Source organism: Hylobates moloch, unplaced genomic scaffold, assembly GCF_009828535.3.
Source record: "Hylobates moloch isolate HMO894 unplaced genomic scaffold, HMol_V3 SCAFFOLD_7, whole genome shotgun sequence".
Taxonomy (NCBI): Eukaryota; Metazoa; Chordata; class Mammalia; order Primates; family Hylobatidae; genus Hylobates; species Hylobates moloch.
In genome coordinates this window covers 101,244,098-101,258,803 of record NW_026652282.1, presented here as the reverse complement: position 1 = coordinate 101,258,803, position 14,706 = coordinate 101,244,098, and the positions used below count along the sequence as shown (strand labels likewise).

General features: G+C 44.5%; 1 protein-coding gene across 2 annotated transcripts in view; it reads right to left on the bottom strand.

Annotated features, from left to right (window-relative positions):
- Positions 1 to 2,183: 2,183 nt before the first annotated feature.
- Positions 2,184 to 14,706, bottom strand: part of AKAP14 (A-kinase anchoring protein 14) — a 24,589-nt gene continuing 12,066 nt past the window's right edge. The window contains exons 5-7 of one of the 2 annotated variants that reach the window (XM_032757530.2): positions 7,987 to 8,166; positions 2,926 to 2,978; positions 2,184 to 2,392 (exon numbers count right to left, since the gene is read on the bottom strand). In XM_032757530.2, the coding sequence (XP_032613421.1) occupies positions 2,293 to 2,392; positions 2,926 to 2,978; positions 7,987 to 8,166 (333 nt within the window). In that variant the 3' untranslated portion in view covers positions 2,184 to 2,292. The remainder of the gene's footprint in view (positions 2,393 to 2,925; positions 2,979 to 7,986; positions 8,167 to 14,706) is intronic. The other variant, XM_032757531.2, reaches the window with a different exon arrangement.

Sequence of the window (14,706 nt, the reverse complement as noted above, 5' to 3'; positions counted from 1 at the left end):
TTATTATTACATGCCTATGGTAAATTTAAATTACCTGAGTGATAAGGACATTCTGATTATACTATTGTAAAATGCCCACTTGCCTTATATTTTTAAGTGGTTGTTTTTCAAAAGTGTTTAAGTAAGCCAGTCATATTTCAAAGTATAGAGCAAAAGTTTTTTTATTATTATTTTTGAGACAGGGTCTCCCTCTGTCACCCAGGCTAGAGTTCAGTGGTGCAATCTCGGCTCACTGCAACCTCCACCTCCTAGGCTCAAGCAATCCTCCACCTCAGCCTCCCGAGCAGCTGGGACTACCAGTGTGCACCACCATGCCCAGCTAATTTTTGTATGTTTAGTGGAGACGAGGTTTCGCCTTGTTGCCCAGGCTGATCTCGAACTCCTGACCTCAAGCAATCCACCTGCCTCGGCCTCCCAAAGTGCTGGGATTATAGGCGTGAGCCACCACACCTGGCCAAAAGTTTTATAATTAAATAGTATTAACAGTCTTAAATACTATTAAATATATGTTCCAGGAAATGTCTACCTTTAACCCGCAACTACTGAAATAAAGAGTCAGCATGTAGCAACATTAATGACCCCTGAATTTGAAATGATTTCTGTTTATACCTAATCATAGTTGCTGCCTAGCCTAATATATCTGTAGTTTTCAAAAGTTAAACTAGTTCCCAAAGTTTTGAGTCTCAATCCATCTACTTCCCTGAATAATAAAACCTGAATTTTTTAATACCCACTTAAAAATTTTATTTTCAGCCAGGTGTGGTGGCTCACGCCTATAATCCCAGCACTTTGGGAGACCGAGCTGGGTGGATCATGAGGTCAGGAGATCAAGACCATCCTGGCTAACATGGTGAAACCCCATCTCTACTAAAAATACAAAAAATTTAGCCAGGCATGGTGGCACGCACCTGTAGTCGCAGCTACTCGGGAGGCTGAGGCAGGAGAATCGCTTGAACCTGGGAGGTGGAGGTTGCAGTGAGCTGAGATCAAGCCACTGCACTCCGGCCTGGGAGACAGAGTGAGACTTCGTCTCTAAATAAATAAACAAAAATGTATTCTCTAAGGACATTTTTTTTTTTTTTTTGGTTACTGTTTCCTAGAGATGAAATGATTATCTTCTCTTATTTTCAGTAGGCAAGGTAGTTTAAATGCAGAAATTCTGTGATATATGAATATTGTGACATCAAGAACAGCTTCATTGGCATATTCTTTGGGAAAGAGGCAAGAAGAATAAAAGGGCTAAAAGTATTTTATTTTCAGCTTATGAGTGTTATTACTGCTTCAAATTGTGTTTAGTCACCTGAGCCATAAATCAGTTGTAGTAGGGCTATTATATTTTAAATATATTTTTTGTTCTCCAAGGAGACTTACCTAGTTTGCCACCTCCTTGCCTATTGCTCTGATATGGTTTTCCCTCCTTTTTTATTTATTGCACAAATATCTAACAGTTAAAAAGAAAAATTTCAGTACCATATCAATTATCTTTCATATTTTGTGTTCCTCCTTTCCAGTGCTTTTCTATGTAAGTAAACATTCTGATGTACTTGTAAGTAATCACTCAGAGCATAATGTAATCTTGTCTTTGGTGTCTTAAAATTTTGCAGCCAGGTAAGAGAGGTTCACAGGGAAGGTAGGAACAAGTGATTATTCAGTGTGAGGATGGGAAGAAGATCAAAGATAAGTAAGGGCAATGATTGTATCCTTCCCGTGTCATTGCCCCTAGTCCCCAAGCCACCCTCCTGCAATCATGAGTATAGTGGTATATTGTGGAAGGCAGCATGCACGGTTTTCCAGTTTCAAAATATATTATTTAGCAGTGAGGCTTAACTCCCAGTAAATGAAGGGGTCTGTGAGTAGGGGAACCCTTCAGACTGGTTATATTATGAGCTGTAGAACTGTTGCCATTTTGTTGTTCCCCAGTTGTGCCCATAAAGAGATGTGTCTGAGCTGGAGACTTAGGCTCAGATGGGGAACAAACAGCCAAGTACCAACCTTAGTTTGGTCCGATAGGTGAATTTTAGCAACTCTCTAAACTCAGCTCTATACCTGTAAGACTCAGAGGTGATGCATATAGTGATAGAAAAAAATATTTTAGAAAATAGAAAACAACTTACTGGTTACTCTGCTAATGTGATGGAGGTTGCAGAATGGAAAATGAATGAATGCAAAAAAATACAGCTGGATTGTGTGCCACAAGTTTATTACTCAATAAATATTCTGTGGTTTGACGTGCTGTATTGTATTTTTAATATATCCTGATGAGAAAAACAATCCTAAGACATCCTGTAAGTATCAGACACGATTGAATAAGAAGGGGAATGACTCCATGAAACTATATTTGGCATCAGTAAAATTCTTCAGCCAGTTTTCTCGAAAGCAAACCATTTCTGGTCTACAAAGGAAGAAAAACAAACACTTTTAAAGTATTTTTAAATCAAAAGCTTTTAAAATCAAACAAAGGGGATTCCCTATTTACTCTTTTATATTCCTAGTAAGCAAGAAGCCTCTTTTATTGGCGGGGGAGGGGAGGTAGCTAAGGTTCTTTATGTCTATCCTTTACTGTTTCTTAAGCCCAGTCAATGAAAGGATTAATGAGCTTATATGTAAAGATACTTTAAGAGAGCTGCTATAAAAGGGATTATTATACATGAGTTAATTTTATGTGATATTGAAGTTTTCCATAGAAACGATAGACATTACCCACTTTGCCTCCACCCCACTCCAGCAACTAATCCTCAAGCTTACAATGAATGAAAAACCAGACACTAAGAAAAATAATTTTCTAGAACAATTTCAGCCCATTCTTCGTGGTCCAAAGAAGAAAAGTGACCATTACATGAACTGTCTGTTGTACAACTGCTGGATTCCTGGAGTGTGATGACCTTTCTCCCACCCTTTTAAAACAAACCTCCAAATGTTCATTACCTGTGAACTAATGCTTGGTGTTCACCTACATAAGAAACAACAATGGGTGCATCCTAAAAAAGAGAAGGACAACTGTTAGCCCAGACCAGTCATACCAACTCTTTTTGTTTTTTTCAAGATGGAGTCTTGCTCTGTCTCCCAGGTGTAAGTGCAGTGGCGCAATCTCAGCTCACTGCAACTTCCGCCTCCTGGGTTCAAGTGATTCTCCTGCCTCAGCCTCCCGAGTAGCTGGGATCATAGATGCCCGCCACCACACCCAGCTATTTTTTTTATTTTTAGTAGAGACGGAGTTGTACCTTGTTGCCCAGGCTGGTCTCGAATTCCTGACCTCAGGTGATCCGCCCACCTCGGCTTCCCAAAGTGCTGGGATTACAGGCGTGAGCCACCACGCCCAGCCCAATCATACAAACTCTTAATTCCTTACTTCCCTACACTTGCCTGTATGCATACTCTTGAATTTCTAGAATTCATCTTGTTTATGAATTGGGAATCTATAGGTGATAGTTTTTTGTCACTTTAAACCTCTGTTCCCCAAAATATCTTTTTGACAACAAACAAATACCTTAAGAATCTTTACAAAATTGGAAATAAGTTGGGACAGGCTTGTGCTCCTCACCAATAGGAGTGTAAGTCATTAACCTTCTTTACATGCTCCACTTTACTCAACTGACAATCTCTACCTCTTAGGAATGGCATGAGAATGAATTAATATAGATGAAAAGGTGTGAAACATTTTTAAAGCAGCATAAACATGTAGGTTGTAATACTGTCTCAGTAGTCCCTCCCATCCTCGCCTCCAAAATTATACTTGGAATTTTGAGCAAGAGCCATTCTCCCAAGACCTCTCTCTGTGTGGTCTCTGGTGTAGTCTTGTTCCCCCCCACCAATCTCACTTCCTGACCTCTGACCTGGCCAATTAGCAAGACAGCTGGTAGAGGGATATATGACCAGAAGTAAGATCTCTGCATATTGCACCTCTTTAGATTACTGCAGGTTCCAAACGCTCTGAATAGGCACATTTGTACTAGGATAGGATGAATATAGGACATAGATGGCTCACTGACTGTGTGGTCATATACAAAACCTTAACATCAGGCCAAGGTGCAAATAACTTTTGGGAAAGGATGGGAAGGCAAAGAGGAAATAAAATGTTTATGTCTGTTATGTTTCAGGCACTATGCTTGGTACCAGCCCTGCTCCTCTGATGACCCTTCCCCTAGATTCATGGATGTTATTTTTGCTCTTTTCACACCAGCTATCAAGTTAACATATTTCTTATTCATGGTCTACCTCGTGGATACCAGCAATCATTCCTTCAAGTATTTATTGAGTGCCTACTATTTGCCAGGCCTTGTTTTACGGGAAGACAAAAATCCCAGCCTTCATGGAGCTTACATTCTGATGGAGGGAATAGACAACAATAAAACAATTACAGGGCTGGATGTGGTGGCTCATGCCTATAATCCCAGCACTTTGGTAGGCCGAGGCAGGTGGATCACCTGAGGTCAGGAGTTCGAGACCAGCCTGGCCAACACGGTGATAGCCCATCTCTACTAAAAATACACAAATTAGCTGGGTGTGGTGGCATGTGCCTGTAGTCCCAGCTACCCAGGAGGCTGAGGCAGGAGAATCACTCGAACCCAGGAAGCAGAGGTTGCAGTGAGCCGAGATCGTGCCACTGCACTCTAGCCTAGGAGACAGAACGAGACTCCATCTAAAAACAAAAACAAAAAAAAAATTATATAGAATATGAAAAGGTGGTAAGTGCTATGGAGAAAAAGCATAGGAAAGTGAGTGAAAGAGGAGGCGAGGGAGCAGGCAATTCACATACCTAGGGGAGAGTGTTCTAGTTAAAAGAAACAGCAAGTGCAAAGGCCCTGAGGCAGGACTATACCTGACTTATTTGAGGAGAAGCAAGATCAGAATGGCCAGAGCACAGTGAGAGGGAAGGAGTAGTGGGAAAGCACAAGTAATATGGGACCAGATCACACAAGGCCTTGTAGGCCCTTACTACTGAAAGCTGGTCTCTAGGCCTGCAGCCTCAGCATGGCCTGCGAGCTTGTTAGTCATGCAGAATCTCAATCCCTACCCCAGAGCTGCTGAATCAGAATCTTCATTTTAACAAGATCCCTAAGTAATTTGTACAAACTTTAAATTTGTTTTTCTTTCTTTTTTTTTTTTTTTTTTTTTGCGACAGAGTCTCACTCTGTCACCCAGGCTGGAGTAAAATGGCACCATCTCAGTCACTGCAACCTCCACCTCCTGGGTTCAAGCCATTCTCCTGCCTCAACCTCCCAAGTAGCTGGGACTATAGGCATGAGCCACCAGACCCAGCTATATTTTTGCATTTTTCTTTTTTTTTTTTTTGAAATGATGTTTCACTCTTGGTACCCAGGCTAGAGTGCAATGGCGTGATCTCGGCTCACCGCAACCTCCACCTCCTGGGTTCAAGCAATTCTCCTGCCTCAGCCTTCCGAGTTACTGGGATTATAGGCACGAGCCACCACGCCTGGCTAATTTTGTAATTTTAGTAGTGACAGGGTTTCTCCGTGTTGGTCAGGCTGGTCTGGAACTCCCGACCTCAGGTGATCTGCCCACCTTGGCCTCCCAAAGCGCTGGGATTACAGGCGTGAGCCACTGCGCCCGGCCTAATTTTTGTATTTTTAGTAGAAACGGGGTTTCACCATGTTAGCCAGGCTGGTCTTGAACTCCTGACCTCAGGTGATCTGTCCACCTCGGCCTCCCAAAGTGCTGGGATTACAGGCATGAGCTACCATGCCCTGCCAGCACTTTAAATTTTGAGAAGCACTTTTGGAAAGTTTATTTATTTATGTATTTTTTTATTTTTTTTTTTATTTTTTTTTTGGAGACGGCGTCTCGCTCTGTCACCCAGGCTGGAGTGCAGTGGCACAATCTTGGCTCACTGCGACCTCTGCCTTTTGGGTTCAAGCAATTCTGCTGCCTCAGCCTCCTGAGTAGCTGGGATTACAGGCATGCGCCACCATGCTGGGCTAATTTTTGTATTTTTAGTAGAGATGGGGTTTCACCATGTTGGTCGGGCTGGTCTCGAACTCCTGACCTCATGATCCGCCTGCGTCAGCCTCCCAAAGTGCTGGGATTACAAGCATGAGCCACCGCGCCTGCCCTTGGAAAGTTTTAAATAGAGGAATGGACCAGGCGCAGTGGCTCATGCCTGTAATCCCAGCACTTTGGGAGGCTAAGCCAGGTGGATCACTTGAGCTCAGGAGTTCAAGACCAGCCTGTGCAACATAGCAAGACCTTGTCTCTACGAAAACTCAAAAAAAAAAAAAAAAAAAAAAAGCCAGGTGTGGTGGTGCATGCCTGTATTCCCAGCTACTTGGGGGGCTGAAGCAGGAGGATGGCTTGAGCCCAGGAAGTAGAGGCTGCAGTGAGCCCTCATCATGCCACTGCCCGCCAGCCAGGGTGACAAAGTGAGACCCTGTCTCAGTAAGTAGATAGATAGATAGATAGATAGACAGACAGACAGACAGACAGACAGACAGACAGACAAACATAGATAAAACAGAGGAGTGACGGAAATTTGTTTTGCAGCTGGGTGTGGTGGCTCACACCTGTAATCCCAGCACAAAGTTTGCTGGGCATGGTGGTGTGCACCTGTAGTCCCAGCTATAAGGAAGGCTGATGTGGGAGGATCACTTGAGCCTGGGATGTCAAGGCTTCAGTGAGCTCTGATTGTACCACTCTACTCCAACGTGGATGACAGAGTGACTCTGTCTTAAAAAAGAAAAAAGTCTGAGAAGCACTTTTGGAAAATTTGAAACACAAAAGTGACAAATTTGTTTTACAGCTGGTCATGGTGGTTCACACCTGTAAGTCTAGCACTTTGAGAGGCTGAGGCAGGAGGATAGCCTGAGGCCAGGAGTTCAAGACCAGCCTGAGTAACAAAGCAAGACACCATCTCTTAAAAAAAAAGAAAAAGAAAAATTTGTTTTACAAGACTCACTCAGGCTGCCTGCAACATTGAAAAGAGACATGATGAGGGCAATGGTGGAAGCAGAGAGACTGATTAGGAGGCTATTGACATAATCTTGGTGAGAGAGCATGGTGTCTTGGACCAGGATGATAGAAGTGGAGTAGTAAGAAATTGTTGGGGGGGCCAGGCGCGGTGGCTCATGCCTGTAATCCCAGCACTTTGGGAGGCCGAGGCGGGTGGATCACTTGAGATAAGGAGTTCGAGACCAGCCTGGCCAACATGGTGAAACCCCGTCTCTACTAAAAATACAAAAACTAGCCAGGCGTGATGGCGCACTACTGTAATCCTGGCTACTTGGGAGGTTGAGACAGGAGAATCACTTGAACCCAGGAGGTGGAGGTTGCAGTGAGCCAAGATCATGCCACTGCACTCCAGCCTGGGCAATAAGAGTGAAACTCTGTCTCAAAAAAAAAAAAAATTTGTTGGATTCTGGATACATTTTTGAAAGTAGAGCCAATAGGATTTCCTAATGGATTAGATGAGGGATATGAGAGAAGAGTCAAGGATGACACCAAGGATTTTGGCTATTAACTAAGATGAAGACTGCAAGTAGATAGGCTTGGAAGGGAAAATCAGAAGTTCAGTTTTACATACAATAAATTAGATGTTTATTAAACATCCACGTGGTGTCTGTGCTAGAGATACAAATTTGAGGATCATAAGCTCTAGGTGGCATTTAAAGCTATGAGACTGGATGAGATAACCACAGAACTGAGTATAGAGAAGAGGTCCAAGGCCTGAGTTTCAGGACATTCCAACATGAAGAGGTTGGTATGAGGCAGGGAAACTACAAGTAGAGACGGACTGTGAAGGAATGGTCAGTGAGGCAGGAGGAAAATCAGGAAAGTACGTTGTTCTAGAAGCCAAATGGAAAGTTTCATGGAGCGGGGAGTGATGAGTTTTGGCAAGTGCTGTGCATAGTCCAGTAAGATGAGGACAGAAGTATGACTATTAAATTTTGCAAAAATGGGGTTATTGATGACCTTGACAAGAGAATTCTCCATTCTCACTGAAGCCTCACTGAAAGGAGAAAAAGAAGAACTTACCGGCGGTTTGGTTTTGGAGACCTTCATGGTGAAGTAGGTACCAGCAGAGATTCGTGATACGGGTAGCTGAGCAGTTGGGATACTCTGGTGTACATAGTAGATGTAGAGGAAGCTGTGAATTAAGTCTTTTCTCTCTATAAACTCTACGTGATGTCTCCAGCATGTTTTAGAAACACACTTCTGTTTCATAGAAAAAAGAAAAAGCACACAGAAAAAGAAAAGCCTTCTGTTCAAGTCCTGTAGATAAATGCAGCATGGCTGGGTGCAGTGGCTCATGCCTGTAATCCCAGCACTTTGGAAGGCCGAGGCACGAGGATTACTTGAGCCCAGGAGTTCCAGACCAGCCTGGGCAATGCAGCAAGACCCTATCTCTACAAAACAAATTTAAAAACTAGCCAGGCATGGTGGCACGCACCTGTAATCCCAGCTACTGGGGAGGCTGAGGCAATAGGATTGCCCGAGTCCAGGAGTTTGAGGCTGCAGTGAGCTGTGATCGCACCACTACACTCCAGCCTGGGTGACAGAGCAAGACCCTATCCCTAAAAAAACGAATAAAAATAAAGGATAAGTGTGGCATGTAACAGTCAGGGTTAGAGCTCTGTTCTGGAGTTCGCTCCTAATTTTTTTTTTTTTTTTTTTTGAGATGGAGTCTCTCTCTGTTGCCCAGGCTGGAGTTCAGTGGCATGATCTCGGCTCATTGCAACCTGTGCCTCCCAGATTCAAGCGATCCTGCCTCAGCTTCCCAAGTAGCTGGGATTACAGGCGTATGCCACCAAGCCCAGCTAATTCTTTTTGTATTTTTAGTAGAGACGGGGTTTCACCATGTTGGTCAGGCTGGTTTCGAACTCCTGACCTCAAGCGATTTACCCGCCTTGGCCTCCCAAAGTGCTGGGAATACAGGTGTGAGCCACCGCACCTGGCCACTCCTAATATTTTTTATTGGGGTCAAACTAGGGTCAGCTCCCAATTATCACCATGGGTAGAGGAGAGAAAAGGTTAAGCTGAAATGAAACAAGTGAAGAATGCAAACATCAGTTGAGATTGAGCCTCGGACTGTAGGGACACACATTGATTGACTGACTGATTGATTGATTGATTGATTGATTGATTGATTGAGACAGAGCCTCACTTCTTCACCCAGGCTGGAGTGCAGTGGCATGATCTTGGCTCATTGCAACCTCTGCCTCCTGGGTTCAAGCGATTCTCCTGCCTCAGCCTCCCGAGTAGCTGGGATTATAGGCATGCGCCACCATGCCCAGCTAATTTTTGTATTTTTGGTAGAGATGGGGTTTCGCCATGTTGCCCAGGCTGATCTCAAACTCCTGAGCTCAAGTGTTCCACCTGCCTTGGCCTCCCAAAGTGCTGGGATTACAGGCGTGAGCCACCACGCCCAGCAAGGACACACCCTTCAATGTCTAAGTGTATATACACACAGATGTTGCTTCAGACCCCATCACAGGAGGCAGGTTCAATTCGTTGGAAAATAATTAGAAAGTGATTAGAACACTTGTTCTGCTCACCCCGGGAGACCTAAATGTGTGACTGGAAAGTAATGAGGCTGGCTTTAGCCATTTGTGAAAATCCAGCTCACTTAATTGTAGCCATAGGTGGTATATAAAATAAGTTCAGGGAGGCAATAGAATAATCCACATCCTACAGAAAGGAGGGATTCCTTGTTTGCACCCTTGGAGAAGCTTCCCCCTTTTCTTTTTAAAATTTTATTTTATTTATTTATTTATTTATTTATTTTAGAGACCAGGTCTTGCTATGTTGTCCAGGCTGGCCTTGAACTCCTGGGCTCGAGCAATCCGCCCGCCTCAGCCTACCAGAGTGCTGGGATTACAGACGTGAGCCACCACTCCCGGGCACTTCCCCCTTTCAAGGCACAAATCTTCGTAGTGATGAGAGTTGAGAAGCAAAATCTTCTTTGGAACGTCTCCTTTGTCTGGGCCTATTCTTGGAGTTGAGATGGGAATACAGTCCCTCCGCTGCGGATTCTAATATATAGGGCCAAACTTTTCAATCCACAGTTGGTTAAATCCATGGGTGGGGGGACGACTAAGGGACTTGAGCGCACGTGGATTTTGATATGCATGGAGGGTCTGAAAACGTATTCACCTGCAGATATGGAGAGCCAACTGTACACAACTAAGGTTAACTACATTATTGAAAGTAGCATTTAGGCTGGGCACGGTGGCTCACGCCTGTAATGTCAGCACTTTGGGAGGCCGAGGTGAGCGGATCACTTGAAGTCAGGAGGTTGCAGTGAGCCAAGATCATGCCATTTGCACTCCAGCCTGGGCTACAAGAGTGAAATTCCATCTCAAAAAAAAAGTAGCATTCATTCAGTTCTTTCCTTCCTTCCTTCCTTCCTTAATTCATCCATTTTTTATTAACCTTCAATCATATCTATTCTACCTGAAGTGTGTCTCAAATCTATCCATTCTTCTCCAGTCCCACTGCCACTGCTCTACTTCAGCTCTCAGTGTTTCTCACCTGGACTTAGACAATAACCTATCTAGACTCCATTGTCCTCAACCTCACTTCTCCAATCCCCCACCCACAATGAAGCCAGAGTTATTTTCCTAAAGCACAGCTTCAGTCATAGCTGCTCGGCTCAAAAACCTCCCGTGGGCCAGGCGAAAGCTTGGTGGCTCACGCCTGTAATCCCAGCACTTTGGGAGGCTGAGGCGGGCAGATCACCTAAGGTCAGGAGTTCGAGACCAGCTTGGCCAACACGGTGAAACCCCGTCTCTACTGAAAATGCACAAATGAGCCGGGCGTGGTGGTGGGCGCCTGTAATCCCAGCTACTTGAGAGGCTGAGGCATGAGAATCCCTCGAACCCAGGAGGCGGAGGTTGCAGTGAGCTGAGATCGAGCCATTGCACTTCAGCCTCGGCGACAAGAGTGAAACTCCATCTCACACGCACAAAAAAAAAAAAAAAAAGCAACCTCCAGTAGCTCCCCGTTGCCTGCCAAACAAAATGAAAATGTTTCACTGTGTCATTTAAGACCTCCCACAATGGCCAGGCGTGGTGTAATCCCAGCACTTTGGGAGGCTGAGGCAGGAGGATCGCTTGAGCCCAGGAATTCAAGACTGCAGTGAGCTATGATCGTGCCACTGCACTCCAGGCTGGGCAACTCCTTGTCTCAAAAAAAAAAAAAGTTTCATGTCACACTTTTCTCAACAAAATGCTCATATTCCCATCAAACTATAATTAGCACTATTCCCCATGTTTACACCATGCTTTTGATCCGGCTGTTGTCATTTCTTGAGAAGCTTCTCTCTATCACCTACTTGATAAATTCTGTTTTCCTTAAAACTACCACCTCCAAGAAGTCTTTCTGATCCCTCTTCCAACCAGATGTGACTTCACACCCTTTCCCTTTGAACACTGGTGGAACTTGTTTTCTGCCTGTCTTATGGCACTTGAGACCTCCCCGCATAGTACAGCCATAAGGAACTGTCTGCGTTGTAGTCTCCATATTAAAAAATTTCTTTTCTTTTTTTCTTTTTTTTTTTTTTTGAAAAAGAGTCTCACTCTGTCACCGAGGCTGGACTGCAATGGCACCATCTCAGTTCACTGCAACCTTCGCCTTCCAATTTCAAACAATTCTCCCACCTCAGCTTCCCTGAGTAGCTGGGATTACAGGCGCCCACCACCACACCCGGCTAATTTTTGTATTTTTAGTAGAGACAGGGTTTCACCATGTTGGTCAGGCTGATCTTGAACTCCTGACCTCAAGTGATCTGCTCGCCTCGGCCTCCCAAAGTGCTGGGATTACAGGCATGAGCCACCGTGCCTGGCCAATATTAAAACATTTCTAACAGGGCTGACTTATCTGTAAGGCATAGTAAGCTCAATACCTAGGGCCCACAAAAAAAAGTGTTCATTTCTTTTAATATTAGAAGAAAAAGGCCGGGCACAGTGGCTCATGCCTGTAATCCCAGCACTTTGGGAGGCCGAGGAGGGCGGATCACCTGAGGTCAGGAGTTCGAGACCAGCCTGACCAACATTGAGAAACCCAGTCTCTATTAAAAATACAAAATTAGCCCAGCGTGGTGGCGCATGCCTGTAATCCCAGCTACTCAGGAGGCTGAGGCGGGAGAATCGTTTGAACCTGGGAGGCGGAGATTGTGGTGAGATGAGATTGTGCCATTGCACACCAGCCTACGCAACAAGAGCAAAACTCTGTCTCAAAAAAAAGAAGAATATATGAATTTTAGGGTCATGATTATATTCATCTTTATACCAGTGCTGTCTTGAATTTTTTCGTATTTTGAAGGAGAAAGGGGCCTACAAAGGGAAGAGTGCCTAGGGCCCGTAGAAGTCAAAATGCATCCCTGATTCCTGGCACAGGGCCTTGGATTTCACAGGTATTCAACAAATTCAATTCAACTGAACCTCCTTGGGCTGGCTCTTGGGGCACCAGAAGCTTCTGAATCAAAGAAGAGCCTGAATTAAGATGAAGGTTCACAGAAGGAAGGAATTGGGAGAGTCTAACAAATCCCAGTAATGTGGAGAGGGAGTACAGGAGACATCAAAAATATTTCAGGCCCTCCTTTAAAAAAAATGTAGGCTGGCCTTTTGCCTCAGCTTATTTCAAACTTGTACCCAATTGGCTGTTTCAGTCCAGAGAGAAGCACTGGACTCAAGATTCCTTGAGATCAGGAGCTGTGTATTCTTTCATGTATCATTATTCCTTTTTTCTGAGACAGGGTCTTACTCTGTCACCTAGGCTGGAGTGCAGTGGCACGATCATGGCTCATTGCAGCCTCAACCTCCCCAGGCTTAAGTGATCCTCCCGCCTCAGCCTCCCAAGTAGCTGAGACTATATACAGGCATGCACCACCACACCTGGCTAATTTTTGTATTTTTTGTAGAGATGAGCGTCTCCCTATATTGCCGAGGCTGGTCTCAAACTCCTGGGCTCAAGTGATCCACTGGCTTTGGCCTCCCAAAGTCATTATTCCTTCCTTTTTTTTTTTTTTTTTGAGACAGAGTCTGTCTCTGTCTTCCAGGCTGGAGTGCAGTGACATGATCTCGGCACACTGCAACCTCCGCCTCCTGGGTTCAAGCGATTCTCCTTCCTCAGCCTCCTGAGTAGCTGGGATTACAGGTGCTCACCACCATGCCCAGCTAATTTTTGTATTTTTAGCAGAGATCCAGGCTGGTCTTGAACTCCTGACCTCAAGTAATCCGCATGCCTCGGCCTCCCAAAGTGCTGGGATTATAAGCATGAGCCACCACGCCTGGCCCCAAAGTCATTACTCCTTTTAATGAAGGGGCCCAACAGTCAACCCCTTATGGCTCATTGGAGCATGCCTTTTTTGTGTGTGTGTGTGTTTTTGAGATGAAGTCTCGCTCTGTCACCCAGGCTTGAGTACAGCAGCGTTATCTCGGCTCACTGCAACCTCCGCCTCCTGGGTTCAAGTGATTCTTCTGCCTCAGCCTCCCGAGTAGCTGGGATTACAGGTGTGCACCACCACATTTGGCTAATTTTTGTATTTTTAGTAGAGACGGAGTTTCTGTGCTCGCTTCGGCAGCACATATAGTAGAGATGGAGTTTCACCATGTTGGCCAGGCTGGTCTCAAACTCCTGACTGCAGATGATCCACCTGCCTTCCAAAGTGTTGGGATTACAGGCATGAGCCACCGCACCCAGCCAGAGCATGCCTTTTTTTCCAAGTGTTCTATATTACTCAATATACTTTTCTAGCCCTAATGTTTAATCTGTCACACAATCACAGACTTTGTAACATTGAATTGGTCGCCAGAGATAATCTAATGCAGCCCTTCACTTTGCAGATGAGGACACCAGGGCCTAGAAGTAGGTAGGGACAGTCTAACACAATAAACTGGGACTGGTACCCAGGACTCCTGAGTAGCCCACTCAGTGCTTTCTCCACCCCACTAGAAGCCTCAGTTCTAAGAGTTTCTCCTTCTCAGCTTGGTTCTTAGTGGATTTTTCCCCCCTTTTGTGAATGAAGGCAGCCTTACACATGACATTAAATTTAACTTTTCATCAGGCGAATCTCCTCCCATTTTTATCCATGTGCAGGCAGCAGACTTTTATGTAGCAGCAGTGAGTGTGTTTTGTGATTTTTACATAATACTGCTTCATATACTCACTTCCAGGAAACAGTATCTCACTGTACTACTTGATCATGGATGGCTTAGCCAGCTACATACTACTGGACACTCAAAATCAACAGACACATAGAAGTATATGCACAAGGCAAAAAAACAATAAAAAAACAGTATATGCACAAAACTGTTATCCATGGTAAGTGACCTTTGGGGTAATAGAAATGGGTATTATGGGTAATTTCATTTTCTGATTTGTATCTTTTTGCTCACTGGGCATTTTTTATAGTGATGTCTTTTTTTATTATAAAAGTAATTTTAACTGTGTGAGGTGATGGGCATTCTCTGATTTTTCTTTTATAAGGAACCCATTTGTATATTCCTGTTGCCAGACTGTGTTCCTGAAGAGAATGAACCAACTTTGCCATTGGCAATGTGTAAGTGTTCCCTCCCCACAACTATACCATCCTATACCATCCTTCTTCTTCTTCTTTTTTTTTTTTTTTTGACAGAGTCTCACTCTGTTGCCCAGGCTAGAGTGCAGTGGCACGATCTCAGCTCACTGCAACCTCCGCCTCCCAGGTTCAAGTGATCCTCCCAAGCAGCTGGGATTACAGGCACACACCACCAC